At 41.3% G+C, this 14,337-nt stretch overlaps 1 protein-coding gene and 1 pseudogene across 5 annotated transcripts in view; both read right to left on the bottom strand.

Annotated features, from left to right (window-relative positions):
• Positions 1-257: 257 nt before the first annotated feature.
• The window catches only part of OSBPL1A (oxysterol binding protein like 1A), a 239,526-nt gene continuing 225,446 nt past the window's right edge, over positions 258-14,337 (bottom strand). For 3 of the 5 annotated variants that reach the window (XM_030810631.1, XM_030810634.1, XM_030810632.1), the window contains 7 exons: positions 10,570-10,677; positions 9,602-9,691; positions 8,521-8,647; positions 5,522-5,638; positions 4,771-4,894; positions 3,270-3,360; positions 1,307-1,500 (listed from right to left, as the gene is read on the bottom strand). In XM_030810631.1, coding sequence (XP_030666491.1) covers positions 1,398-1,500; positions 3,270-3,360; positions 4,771-4,894; positions 5,522-5,638; positions 8,521-8,647; positions 9,602-9,691; positions 10,570-10,677 — 760 coding nt within the window. In that variant the 3' untranslated portion in view covers positions 1,307-1,397. Of the gene's footprint in view, positions 1,501-3,269; positions 3,361-4,770; positions 4,895-5,521; positions 5,639-8,520; positions 8,648-9,601; positions 9,692-10,569; positions 10,678-14,337 lie in introns of all 5 variants that reach the window. The other 2 variants (XM_030810633.1, XM_012506331.2) reach the window with 2 other exon arrangements.
• On the bottom strand, positions 8,699-8,817 carry LOC115835008 (annotated as a pseudogene).

Below are 14,337 nucleotides of genomic sequence, written 5' to 3'. Positions count from 1 at the left end.
AGGTAGTTCCACTTGATTCTGCATTTGAGATTCACACCGAATGAATACAGTAGCACCTCTCTATGCTGTGTCTATCCAGAGATGATTAACTGAATGCTAAATGCCTACTTACCACTATGCATGCCAGGTAACTGGTTATCTCCTTGGCCCTGGGAGCTATGGTACCACAAGGACTTCTTTCATAGGACACTTCTAACAATTTAGGATAGTATTAAGTGGCAACATTAGTATATTTGAAATTTTAAAAGAAACCACACTTTTGGGGAACATTCTAAAGCCTTTATTTAGCATCAGGTAGATTATTTCATTATAACACTTGTTAACTTCAAGACAGCAATTAAAATCATGGACTGGCAGCTACCTAAGGCCCCTGGGAGCAGTATCTCAGTCTGGGGTTTGGGTGGATAAATACTATAAGATTTAAGATTAATGTGCCCCAATTAAAGGGGCAAAACTACTGTACAGTAGGTCTCCACACATATTTTAAGTACACAGGTACCTTGCAAACTTGAAATGCACAAGACCTCCTTTTATATAGTTTGATACTTACATACATGAGTGCAACTTAATTTCTCTAGTGGCATTTGCCACTGGAAGTGGAAGCATTTAACAAGGTTTGTCATTATGTAATAGTGATTAAAATCTATATTTCTAGGGCATTTTTGTGAATTTCTAGATTTTATACATATTTTCAGTTCAAATGTAAACTTAAACATTTTAATGATACTGACTGCAGAAAACTGTAAAAGTAAATTCAGAGCACTAAGTAAACGAAATACTTTTCCAGTTTAATTCTTTAGAATTTTCAAATCAGAAATATCTATTCTGATTATTCAGGCATTTTTTTTTCTTCTTGGAAGATGGAAGGGGTAAAATTGGGAGGATTAGTATGAATAAAAGCCATCTTATCAATGGAGTCTTTATAAAATGACATAACCTCTATATTTCAGCAATAAACATTGTATAGGAGGAGAGTTCTAAATATGTCAAAGGTTACATCTAAAACATTCAAGCATGACAGCATAAAAATATTCAAAATAACTTGATTTGGGATTACTATATAGTTCCATAAAGCTAAAGTTACATTTAGGTATAAACCTTCAGTAAATATGGCAACAGCAACCATAAAAAGCATATTCCCCAGCAGTTTTCTCTTACCTCTATATAAAATAGTATTCCAAATAAGTACGTTTTATAGCAAAATTATGCGTTTTTCCTAAGACTTTCATCACCAATATCGCCTTATACCTTGCTTTTGTTGGGTGAAATGCAGTTATCTCATGAGTGTTTTTTCTTTTTCTTTTTTAAAGATAAGTAGAAACCAAGGAAAAAAAATTTAAAAACATAGGTTTAAGACTTATTTGTAGATTAGCCAAACACCCTGACTTGTATGCATTTTAATAAATGTCAGGCAAATTGAAGTAATTTCTGTCCCAGTAGCTGCCAGAGTAAATCCAGTCCTGTGCTCCATTGTAGGGATTAGGACCTTGATGGAACCACCTGTTAAAAGAAAAAGGACAAGACTTACAGGGGAAACTGGAAAATCACAGGCTGTTTCTTCACTAGCTTGCAGTATTTTTCTATTGCAGCAACTCATTCTGTGAGTGAGGGATTTCTAAAGAGATGCTGAAGTGATGATGCTGTTTTTCTGCTTAGGTAGGGAACAGGTCTGTGGAATAATATTCCAAAAGGGGTAATGATAACATGCAAAAGGCATATGGATTTCCCACCAGAATCTAGCAAGCTACTTGACAGAAGCAGGGTCTTCTAATAGGTTGGTTCAAAACAATGTATTTGTCTAACCGGTTTACCCTCTAGCCTGGGTCTTATTTTCCACAACAAGGCATTTTTTTAAGTAGTTGGGAATAAATTAGGATAACGAAATTAACATTTACAGCATACCCACAGCAGTATGTAAGGCACTGGTTCAGTGTAAATGCCCTTCAAACTCTTTTTTTTTTTCTTTGAGAAGCAGTTTTGCTGTTGTTGTCCAGGCTGGAGTGCAATGGTGCGATCTCAGCTCACTGCAACCTCTGCCCCCCGGGGTGAAAGCGATTCTCCTGCCTCAGCCTCCCCAGTAGCTGGGATTACAGGCATGCACCACCACACCCAGCTAATTTTGTATTTTTAGTAGAGACAGGGTTTCTCCACATTGGTCAGGCTGGCCTCGAATTCCTGACCTCGTGATCCGCCCACCTTGGCCTCCCAAAGTGCTGGGATTACAGGTGTGAGCCACCGCGCCTGGCCTCAAACTCTTAAACCTCCATTTTACAGATGAGAAGCTGAATGTCTAAGCAGTTAAATAACCTGCCCAACCTAGTAACTGATGGCAAATTTAGGTTTAAGGTTAAAGACCATGATTTTTCTAATATACCATGCTACACATAATCCAAAAGACATGAATAGACATTTCTGAAGACATATAAATAGCCACCAGGATACGAGAAAATGCTCAACATCACTAATTATGAAGGAAATGTGAATAAAACCCACAAGATTATCATCTTACACCAGTTAGGATGGCAATTATTAAAAAGAAAAACATGCTGGCGAGGATGCAGAAAAAAGCGAGCTCATACACTGGTAGTGAAAATATAAATTAGTACAGCCATTATGGAAAACAGTATGGAGATTTTTTGGGGTTTTTTTTTTTTTGAGACGGAGTCTTGCTCTGTCTCCCAGGCTGGAGTGCAGTGGCGCGATCTCGGCTCACTGCAAGCTCCACCTCCCGGGTTCACGTCATTCTCCTGCCTCAGCCTCCTATCTGGGACTACAGGCGCCTGCCACCATGCCCGGCTAATTTTTTGTATTTTTAGTAGAGACGGGGTTTCACCATGTTAGCCAAGATGGACTCGATCTCCTGACCTCGTGATCCACCTGCCTCGGCCTCCCAAAGTGCTGGGATTACAGGCATGAGCCACCGCGCCTGGCCTGAGATTTCTTAAAAAAACTTAACTACCATAGGATCTGGCACTCCCACTACTGGGTATCCAAAGGAAAGGAAGTCAATTTATCAAAGGGATACCTGCATCCCTATGTTTATAACAGCACGATTCACAATAACAAAGATACGGAATCAACCTGTGCCCATCAGTGGATGAATGGATAAAAGTCAGTGGAAATAACTTTTTTTCAGGCCTGGGACAACTCTGCGGGGTTTGTGTTAGATAGGCCCTTGCTCTGGGGTCACAGTGTCTGGCATCCCTGCCTCGTCTGCACACAGTAGCCTGCCTGAGGGCTCAGCCACACCCCCTGACTCAGGCACGCACCTCGTCTTCCAGTCCTCTTCTGACTTGGACCTGTTTTTGCGGGCTGCTCTTTGTTTTTCCTCAAGTCGTTTTTTTTCTTCACTAGCTTGATCTAAAATAAGAACATCAATACAAACCATTAACACTACATAAAGGATGCCAGGCACAGTATTAAGCACAAGAACTTCACAAAAGAACCATCTACACGTATCTCCCTTTTATTAGAACACAAATACCAGTCAAATATCAAGCAAAAATTGTAACAGATACCTGGGCTAGTAAGAGGCAGAGCTGGTATCACAGACGCAGCATCTCTTTGACAGCCTATGCTCTTAACAACCTTGCCAAGAACAACCTGTTTATTCTTAAGGCCAAAACAACTGTGTTAAAATTCTTCAGTGAAAAACTGGGTGTAAAAACTAAATAAATGTGAAATTATTCTAAATTCTTAGTGAGACCTCACAAAGCTCCTTCAGATGCCATTCTTAAGAAATTTAAACTGTCTTCCAAAATACTGTTGCTGTGTCTCGCTTTTTCTCCACTGTGGCACTATGACATGTTAGATGTGATGGCTCTATCATAAGAGGCTGCCTAGTGTGGGAGAGGATGTTTAGCAGCATCCCTGGCCTGCAGATGCCACTAGTCCCTCCTAAGAAGTGACAACCAAAGTCTTCCGACTTTGCTACATGTCTCCTTGGGGGGAAAAATGTCCCCCTTTTGAGAACCACTGAGTTAGAAGAAATTTAACACTATAAGATAAAAATGGGCTGGGTACAGTGGCTCACGCCTGTAATCCCAGCACTTTGGGAGTCTAAGGTGGGCGGATCACCTGAGGTCGGAAGGTCCAAGACCAGCCTGGCCAACAGGGTGAAACCCCATTTCCACTAAAAATACAAAAATTAGCCGGGTGTGATGGCACGTGCCTGTAGTCCCAGTTACTCAGGAGGCTGAGGCACAAGAATAGCTTGAACCCAGGAGGTGGAGGTTGCAGTGAGCCAAGATTGCGCCACTGCACTCCAGCCTGGGACACAGAGCAAGACCGTATAAAAAAGAAAAAAATGTTGTAATTGATACCCCATTTACCCTGATGTGATTATTACATATTGTATGCCTGTATCAAAATATCCCACATACTACATAAGTATATACACCTACTTATACCAACACACAAAAACATTTAAGTTATAATTAACCAAGGGGAGGCCACACTCTCCTCTGAGGCTGACAAGGTGCCTGAAGTAGACAGTGACTTAATTAGTCGGAATATGCCTCTGGCCATCTCCAGTATATTAAATTCTCAGGAGAGTATTACCACAATAATATGAGCTAATAAGGTCTGCTCAGATTTCCAAATTTAAAATAAAAGTTACTGAATTTAAATTGAATGTTAACTCAAACTTAATCTCTAAGAGAGACTAAAAATGCTAGTACCCCAATGATGCTAACAATCACCAGGAATAAAACAAAGCATCATCCCCTGAGAAATGAGTCTTCACTGGTGGCTTCGGCACATGCTAGTTACCTATCTCTCCATTTTCCATGGCTCTGATATCAGGCCGTAACCTGCAGTCTGTCTTGGGAATCACACTCTCCATGTCTTTGTCTACTTCATTCAAAACCATTGCAAAACTAGTAAAATTATACATCTGAAAAGAAGCAAAAGGATGAAATTAAAATATGCCAAGGCATAACGCAAAATGAAATGTCCTGAAAGTAGAAGAGGGTTGACTTGACAATGACCCCCTCCCTTTCGTGGTAACAATGGCCAGTCTTTCTCAGATCACACATATCTAAATGTTTTCACCAAAATCTGCACCATCTGTGGGTATCTCTCAAAAAAATCTCAAAGCAGGCTTTGCAGAATAAATATTCTCTATCATGATCAACTTTAAATAGAACTCTAAGCAAAAATCAACATTCTTTTATCTTCATTAAAATCATTCCTTGCTGGGTCTGGAGGGCTGGTACTGACTAGGCTGCACCAGCTTATATTTAATAAGGACCGGTTTTACCGCTAAGTAGTTATTAAAGAAGCCCCAGTGAAGTGCTAACCCAACACATCCTCCCAGCCAGATGCCAGAGGGATGGACAGCATGATGCACTTAACGACGTGCTGAGCTCAGGCAAGAAGGGAGCACCCGGGAGCCAGTGGGGGCTCAGGATGCCAACCTGCCTGTCTCCATGCCGCCTGGGCTGACCCTGCACGTGCCAGGAAAGAGCGCCACAATGCTGAACACAGACAGTGAGGCCACAGCCAGCAAGCCCAGTCTCACCTGGGCAGAATTTGGAGGCCGTGGGGCTATTCGCCATAGAAGAACACTTCCAGGGATAATGAATACACTTTCAGAATCCGGCATTGGCATTTCATCCGACTCCTCAGAGGTGCTCAACTAGAAAAACCAACCAATGAACAAAATTTAAGTAGAAAGTTTTAAGATACGGTCAAGCACCACGTAATGGCATTTTCAGTCAACAACAGGCTGTAAATATGATGGCAGTCCCCTAAGGTTACAGCGGAGCATGTATAGAAATCTGCTATATGGCATTTGATATTGGCACTGCAGATCAAGTAAGGGAAATGACCGATAGTAATGGTGTTAGGACTTTTGGCTTTCCACATGAAAAAAGAGATATACATAAAAATACATACACGATCTAAGTTTGTGTAAGTACACTGTATGAGGTTCGCACAATGATGAAATCACCTAAGGATTTCTTAGAACATATCCCTGTCCTTAGGAAAATACATATACACTTACAAATTGTAAACCATCGTTTATTGCACACCACTAGAATGTAAACTACATCAGGGCAGGGACACTGTGACTTTCTAATTCTTATATCCTTACTTTGAACACAGTGTGGGAAGCCAACGGATACCTGCTGAATGCCCAAGTGGGTGCTAAGAGTCTCACAAGCTTCGTGTGTTGTGCCACTTAGTGTTATCCGCATTTAAGTCACTATCATCATCACTCTTTCCTATAGGGTTTTATGTTTTTAAGGCTGTTTCCTTTTTAAAGACAAAATAATTCATTTGAGTATTTATTTTTAATATTTTTGAGATAGGGTCTTGCTCTGTTGCCCAGGTTGAAGTACAGTGGTGCAATCACAGCTCACTGTAACCTCCAACTCCTGGGTTCAAGCAATCCTCCTGCCTCAGCCTCCCAAAGCATCATTTGAGTATCTACTAAGGAACTACTGGAGGCCCAGCCACTGGGGTGCTAGAGAAGTACCATCACTACCTGACTTTCGTGGAGCTCACGCACTAGAGAGGAACAGTCTGAGAACAACAAAAGGTTACATTCTTGGGGAAGCAACTAAACCTATCAATGGCACAAAACCAGGAGGGATCCTGAATGTATCTGGGGAAAAGAGAATTTTTCATTAGATGAAACACAGGGAGCCAGCGTTTCCTCAGGCTCCCCTCCCCGCGGCCCCAGCTATGCTAGTGCTCTATGTATGTGGTCTTTATGCAACAACCCCTCGAGGAGAGGTCACGACCGCTTTTTAGACATATGGAATGAAGGCTTTGGAAGGGTAAGTCATAGTCCCAGCATCACACAGTGAACAAATCTAGAACTACTGGCTGAGACACATTCAGTGAATATACAGTTTACAAAATAGCACAGAGGTGACAACGCTAATGACACAAACTTCCCGCAGCGTCTGTGTTCAGGAACATCAGAAATCCATGGTAGGCAGATGACAGGAACACAGAAATGAGAGAGACCAGAAAAGCAGTGGATGTGTGAGAATACCTGCTCTCTCCAAGGGGAAAAAAAAAGCACTTTTTCACAGATTGACTGGGAATTTAGGGAGTATAAGGAATGTTCTCTGGAATTTCACCAACATTCTTGGCCATCCCCACTCTGTGAAGAGGTTGGAAGGCAAGCGTGTTGGGAGGTTGTCTTTGTCAAGGTGCCTCCTATTAGCAGGAGCTGCCGCCAAGGAGTTTGTGCCGGGGGTCCCAGAATCCCAGACATGCCCTTCTCAGCCCCGTCAGTTTCCTGCTGGCTGTGGAGCACCGTCGGTGCAGTTCCCGTGGGCGGGAACATGGGATATAAAGAGGGAAGCAGAACTGTGCACACACAGCTGAAGGGAAACAAAGAAAGAAAGAAACAGCCCCAGCCACAGGAAAGCAGAATGCTCCGGCCCTTTAATAAACCTCTTTTCACTTTGGGAGCAAGGCTAACTCCGTCTAAAAAGAAAGTCACTCATAAATACACCTTCTGCTTTTGAGGGATCTTAGGGCTTCCTGAACGTTCACATGCATAAGAAACGCTAAAGAGCCCCAGAGACTGGTCTTCAGTAGGTCTGAGGTGAAGCTGGGCCGCCTGCATTTCTAATGAGCTCGCAGATGATGCTCAAGATGCCAGTCTGAGGAAGTACTTTTGGCAGAAATGACTTTATCAGTCTTTACTATGAGCAGATACTATTCTGAGCCCATTATGTTTGTTAACTCAATTAACAGGTAGGTGCTATTATAGTGCCCGTGTTACAAATGAAGGCACTGAGGCAGAGAGATGAGAAATCTCGGCTTGTACTGCTCATCACCGGTGGGGCTAAGATTCTAACCCAGAGTTTGCGCTTGGAACCATTATCTTGGTTACTGGAAAGGAATACATCCTCCAATATTTCCTGTCCAAAGAGGTGCAGTCCTCGAGCATTTATGCCTGGAGGGAAGGGGCAGGAGTTTGCTAACCACTGGAGCCTGCTTGGGACCACGTGACAAGAAGCCACGTACGTGCTTCCCCTGCTGGGATTTAACGGTCCCACAAAGAAGAAAGTTTAGTAAGAAGAGGAAAGCAGCCCAGGGATGACTCCTTTAACTACGACAGTCTTAACTTCGGTAATTTCATGATACGGAACAAGGCAACAAAACTGATGATAAGCATGAAAATGTCAGAGAGAATTTTGGAGGAAATTTTAAATCTTCAACAATTTCAACTTTCGATGCACATAAACAGGAGGAAAAGAAAATTTGTTTCATTAAGATGAACTCCAACATTCCAAAGCTATGTGAATTAAAGCAAAGCTCCACATATAACTGCTCCACAGTTAAAAAACCGATAGGTGTCCACATCCTATACAAGGCTATGCCGAGTACTTGTTAAAGCAAATGTCTGATCATTAAAAAGAGAAAAGTGACATGCATTAGCAACAAGGCAGAAGACAGTCAAAACTGTGACCCTAGAACAGGCCAACTCCAAAAGGATTAGTACACATTGAAGAATCCAGTTATTCCTTCGATACCACCTTACAGGATGTTCACCTGTTTGCTGTTCTTCTTCTCTTCTGTATTTTTCTTATCATTTTTTTTGTAAGCATCAAATGTGGCAGGGTCAACACTGTATAAACATTCAGTCCACTTCCCATAGAGGGCACAGAGCTTCTTTTTGCTGTCAAGAAAAACTGATGTTTAGTTAACAAACCAGGGTTTGTTTTTTTAAAGCTGACAGCACCTGGTATTCCCAGGTGGTCTCCTATCCAAGTACTAACCAGGCTTGACCCTGCTTAGCTTCCAAGAGCAGATGAGATCAGGCGTGTTCAGGATGGCATGGCCATAGACTGTTTTGCTGCAACTGAATATTACTATAAAGGTGTGTACAACTCACAGAGTCTCACTCTGTCACTCAGGCTGGAGTACAGTGGTATAATCATGGCTCATTGTAGCCTCAACCTCCTGGGCTCAAGGGTTCCTCCCACCTCAGCCTCCAGAGTAACTGGGTCCACAGGCATGCGCCACCACGCCTGCCTAATTAAAAAAAAGTTTTTTTGTAGAGACAGGGTCTCACTATGTTATCCAGGCTGGTCTCGAACTGGCTGCAAGCAATCCTCGCCACTCAGCCTCCCAAAGTGCTGGGAATACAGGCGTGAGCCACTGTGCTCAACCAAATCAGGTTCTTTAATGAAATAAACTTCCTTGTAGAAGAAAGATTTTTCAACTTATTAGAATGCTTGTTTCCTAGGTTATGGCAATTTTTTTTTGTTTTTTTGTTTTTTTTTAGATGGAGTCTCGCTGTCACCTGGGCTGGAGTGTGGTGGTGCGATCTCGGCTCACTGCAACCTCCGCCTCCCAGGTTCAAGCAATTCTCCTGCCTCAGCCTCCCAAGTAGCTGGGATTACAGGTGCCCACCACCATGCCCGGCTAATTTTTTTGTAATTTTAGTAGAGATGCAGTTTCATTATGTTGGCCAGGCTGGTCTTGAACCTGACCTCGTGATCTGCCCACCTCAGCCTCCCAAAGTGCTGGGATTACAGCACTTTGCGCCAGCCGACAATGTATTTTAATACCGACATTTTATCTAGTGAACAAAATCTATACTATTCAACATTTAAAATGGAAATTTTACCTTTTATCTTGAATGTAGCCTTCAACTTTGTGTAATTCCTTACCAAAAAGGCCACATGGCTTAAAATTCAATACACATTTGTCCCCAGTCCTATAAAGAAAATATTAAGTTCAGATTATCATTTATTAGCAAAGCAGCAGCAGAGGAAAATAACTGTGATCACTTTTCTAGCAGTAGCTACTGTTTACGGATTTTCTCTGTGTGCCAGGCTCCATACTAAAGTGATAATGATTAATCCTCGATTGGTAATCTTCCCACCATAAAGAAAAGGTATGTGAGGTGCAGAAAGAATACATGACTTGCCTAAGGTCACAAAGTAGAATGGGAGCCCAGTTCCTTCGAGTAACTCCTATGCCCCGTCTCCCTGGCCCCCACTAAACAAAGGAAGCAAAATGAGCTGAGAGATGGAATTAAGGTTCACAGAAGGTGCGGAAGCTGGGTTCACCCAGTCTTCCTTAATCAGAGACTTTAATGAACCCTCTTTATTAAATAAAAGGGCTTCTAGTCATTCAAGAGTTGGTTATATTGCCTGATTTCTTTTTTTTTTTTTTTTTTTTTTGAGATGGAGTCTTGCTCTGTCACCCAGGCTAGAGTGCAGTGGCACGATCTCTGCTCAGTGCAACCTCCAGCTCCTGGGTTCAAGCAGTTCTCCTGCCTCAGCCTCCCGAGTAGCTGGGATTATAGGTGCCCACCACTACACCTGGCTAATTTTTATATTTTTAGTACAGACGCGGTTTCACCATCTTGGCCAGGCGGGTCTCAAACTCCTGACCTCGTGATCCACCCGCCTCAGCCTCCCAAAGTGCTAGGATTACAGGCATGAGCCACCACACCTGGACTATATTGCCTGACTCTTAAATTTTCATCAGCCTGTTCTAGAGCTTTTCTTTAAAAACAAACAAAACAAAAAAACTGAAGTCCACTAAAACTGCTTGATGAAAACTAAAGGAATGGACGAAGTGCCTTACTTGTGGTTTATGATTTCCACATTGCCGTACTGTTCGATCCACAGTTTACCCACAATGATATTATGCACACAGCAGGTGGGATTTGTCCACGTATATGCCTCATTGTGTCTAAAAAACAAAACCAAACCCAGAAACATAAATGAGAGGTATCACTTTGTTTAAAAAGTACACTTGCTCCAAATGCCATTACTCAGAATAACAAACCAGGCTGCTCGAGCTAACTAGGTTCTAAGACTTTAAAAATTCTATTGATGTTAACTCACCGTAAAATTGGGATCATTTGCCCATTCTTGTTTCTTAAAAGGGACTAACAGCTTAAGAAAAAATTCTATACTTCCACTAAACTCCAAATAAACTACGTACATAATCATTTTAAGCATTCAAAAGTGTCATGAAACATTAAAAAAAGATAAAGTAGAGACAGAAAATAAAAAGTCTATTTAGCACTTTCTAGAGAAAGTACCCTCCAGCTCACCAAAGGAAAAAAACTCATCTATGTGAATAAACTCCAGTTTTATAATCCTATATACCCAGAGGAATAGACATCATTCTACCATAAAGATACATGCATGGGAATGTTCACTGCAGCACTGTTCACAATAGCAAAGACATGGAATCAACCTAAATGCCCACCAATGATAGACTGGATAAAGAAAATGTGGCACACATACACCATGGAATACTACACAGCCATAAAAAAGAACAAGATCATGTGTCTTTTCCGGGAATATGGAGGAGCTAAAGGCCATTATCCTTAGCAAACTAATACAGGAACAGAAAACCAAATACCACATGTTCTCATCTATAAGTGGGAGCTGAATGATGTGAACTCATGGACACAAAGAAGGGATGAACAGACACTAGGGCGTACCTCAGGATGGAGGTTCGGAGGAGGGAGAGGATCAGAAAAAAATAACTATTGGGTACTAGGCTTAGTACCTGGGTGACGAAATAATCTGTACAACAAACTCCCATGACAATAGTTTACCAACAGAACAAACCTGCACATGTACCCCCAAACCTAAAATAAAAGTTAAAGAAAAAAGGAAAAGCTTTATTATTATTATTATTTTTTTTTTTTTGAGACAGAGTCTCACTCTGTCACCCAGGCTGGAGTGCAGTGGCAGGATCTCGGCTCATTGCAACCTTCACCTCTCGGGTTCAAGCGATTCTCCTGCCTCAGCCTCCCAAGTAGCTGGGACTACAGGCATGTGCCACCACACCCAGCTAATTTATTTTTAGTAGATTCAGGGTTTCGCCATGTTGGCCAGGCTGGTCTCAAACTCCTGACCTCAGGTGATCCACCCACCTCGGCCTCCCAAAGTGCTGGGATTATAGGCGTGAGCCACCGCTGCACCTTCATATATTCGTCCTTAGATATGTGTCTTTTAATTTACATAAGGTAAAATTCATTTTTGTTGGTACTCAGGTTTATGCTTGTACAGATCTGTATAACCACCACTAACACAATCAGAATCCTAAACAACTCCTCCACCCACAAAGACTTCGCTCGTGCTTCTCCTGGTAGTCAAACCTTTCTCCACTCCTAATCTCTGGATCTCCAACTCATTCCTTATCCCCAACAACTGATCTGTTCTCCATTGCAATAGTTTTTCCTTTTCCAGATGTCATATAAATGTAGATTACCTTTTGAGATTAGCAACTTCAATTTGTATAATGCACCTGAAATTCATCTGTGTTGTTCTACGTATCAATCTTTGTGCTGAGTAGGATTCCGCTGTATGGATATGCCACAGTTTGTGTGACCATTCACCCACTGAAGGGCACGTGGGCTGTTTTCAGTTTTTGGTGATGATGAATAACGCTACTGTAAACATTTGTATACAGGTTTTGGGATGAACGTAAGTTTCCATTTCTCTAAGGTAAATACCTAGGCGTAGTATTGCTAAGTCGTGGAAAACACAAGGTTAACTATACAGAAACTGCCAAACTGTTCTCCAGGGTGGCTCTACCATTTTACATTCCAACACCAAAATACACAGGCTGAGCATTCCAAATTCAAAACTTGGACATCTGAAATGCTCCAAAATCTGACACTTTTTGAGCACTGACATGACATTCAAAGGAAATGCTCACTGGAACACTTCAGATTTGGGAATTTTGGATTTGAGATGCTAAACTGGTAGGTATATTGCAAATATTACAAAATCTGAAAATATTCAAAATCCAAAACACTTTTGGTATATTTTTAAAAAGGGATACTCAACCTGTATGAGATTTCTAGCTCTTCCACATCCTTGTCAGCACTTGGTATTGTCAATGTTTACAATTATTTTGATTTTAGACATTGTAATAGGTATAAATATAAATTGTAATAGGTAAAAATAGGATAGCTCACTGTGGTTTTAACTCTGTAGTTCTCTAATAACTGATGCTGTTGAACATCTTTTTAAATTTTTTTTTTTTTTAGAGATGAGGTCTTATTCTACTATCTAGGATGGAGTGCAGTGGTGGATCATAGCTCACTGCAGCCTCGAACTCCTCGGCTCAAGCAACCCTCCTGCCTTAGCTTCCCTAGTAGCTATGACTATAGGCATGTGTCCCCATGCCTGGCTAGATTTATTTTATTTTATTTTTTTAGAGACAGAGTTTCACTATGTTGCCTAGGCTGGTCTTGAACTCCTGGCCTCAAGCAATTCTCCTGCCTCAGCCTCCTAAGTAACTGGAATTATAGGTGTGAGCCACTACAATCAGCTGACAGCATCTTTTCATGTGCTTATTTGCCATATATATGTATATATGTGAAGTATCTATTCACATTTTTTGCCCAATTTTTTATTGGGCAAAATAATTTTTTATTGTTCTGTTTTGTTGTTGTTCCAGACACAGGGTCTCACTCTGTTGCCCAGGCTGGAGTACAGTGGCACAATCATGGCTCACTGTAGCCTCGAACTCCTGGGCTTGAGAGATCCTCCCCCTTGAGCCTCCCAAGTAACTGGGACTCTAGGTGCATGTCACCAAACCTGGCTATTTTTAAAATCTTTTAGTAGAGACAAGGATCCACTATGTTGCCCAGGCTGGTCTCTAACTCCTGGGCTCAAGTGATCCTCCCACTTCAGCCTCCCAAAGTGCTGGGATTACAGGCATGAGTCACTGCGCCTGACCTTATCATATCTTATTGTTGAGTTTTAAGAATTCTTTATATATCGTGGCTACAAGTCCTTTGTTGGCTATACGATTTGCAAATAATTTTTACTATTCTATAGCTTATCTTTTCATTCTCTGAACAGTATCTTTCAATATAAGGTTTTTAACTTAATAAAATCTAATTTATCACTTTTTGTCTTTTATGGGTTATAATTTTGGTATCATATCCATAAGAGTTCTTTGCCTAATCCAAAGTTGTAAGAGTTTCTCCTATGTTTCCTTCCAAAACCCTTTGTTTTACATTTTATGTAAATGATCTATTTTGAGCTGATTTTTGTAAAAGGCGTGAGGTCTAGCTTGAGGTTCATTTTTTAACATACAGATGTCCAACTGTCTCCATAGCACAGATGGTTGTCTGTGGAAAGGACTATTCTTCTTAGCTGTATTGCCTTTGCACCTTTGTCAAAAATCAACTGACCACATTTCTGCAGGTCAATTTCTGGATTCTCTTCCCTGTTGCATTAATCTATACTTTGTCTATAGTTTGGCCATCACCACACTGTTTTGATTACAACAGCTTTAGAGTTAAGTCTTAAAATTGGGTAGTGGGAGTCCATCAATTCTGTTCTTCCTTTTCAAAATTATTTTGGCTGTTCTATG

Source organism: Nomascus leucogenys, chromosome 4 (genome assembly GCF_006542625.1).
Source record: "Nomascus leucogenys isolate Asia chromosome 4, Asia_NLE_v1, whole genome shotgun sequence".
In the NCBI taxonomy this organism is placed as follows: Eukaryota; Metazoa; Chordata; class Mammalia; order Primates; family Hylobatidae; genus Nomascus; species Nomascus leucogenys.
This window is presented reverse-complemented; position numbering and strand designations above follow the sequence as displayed.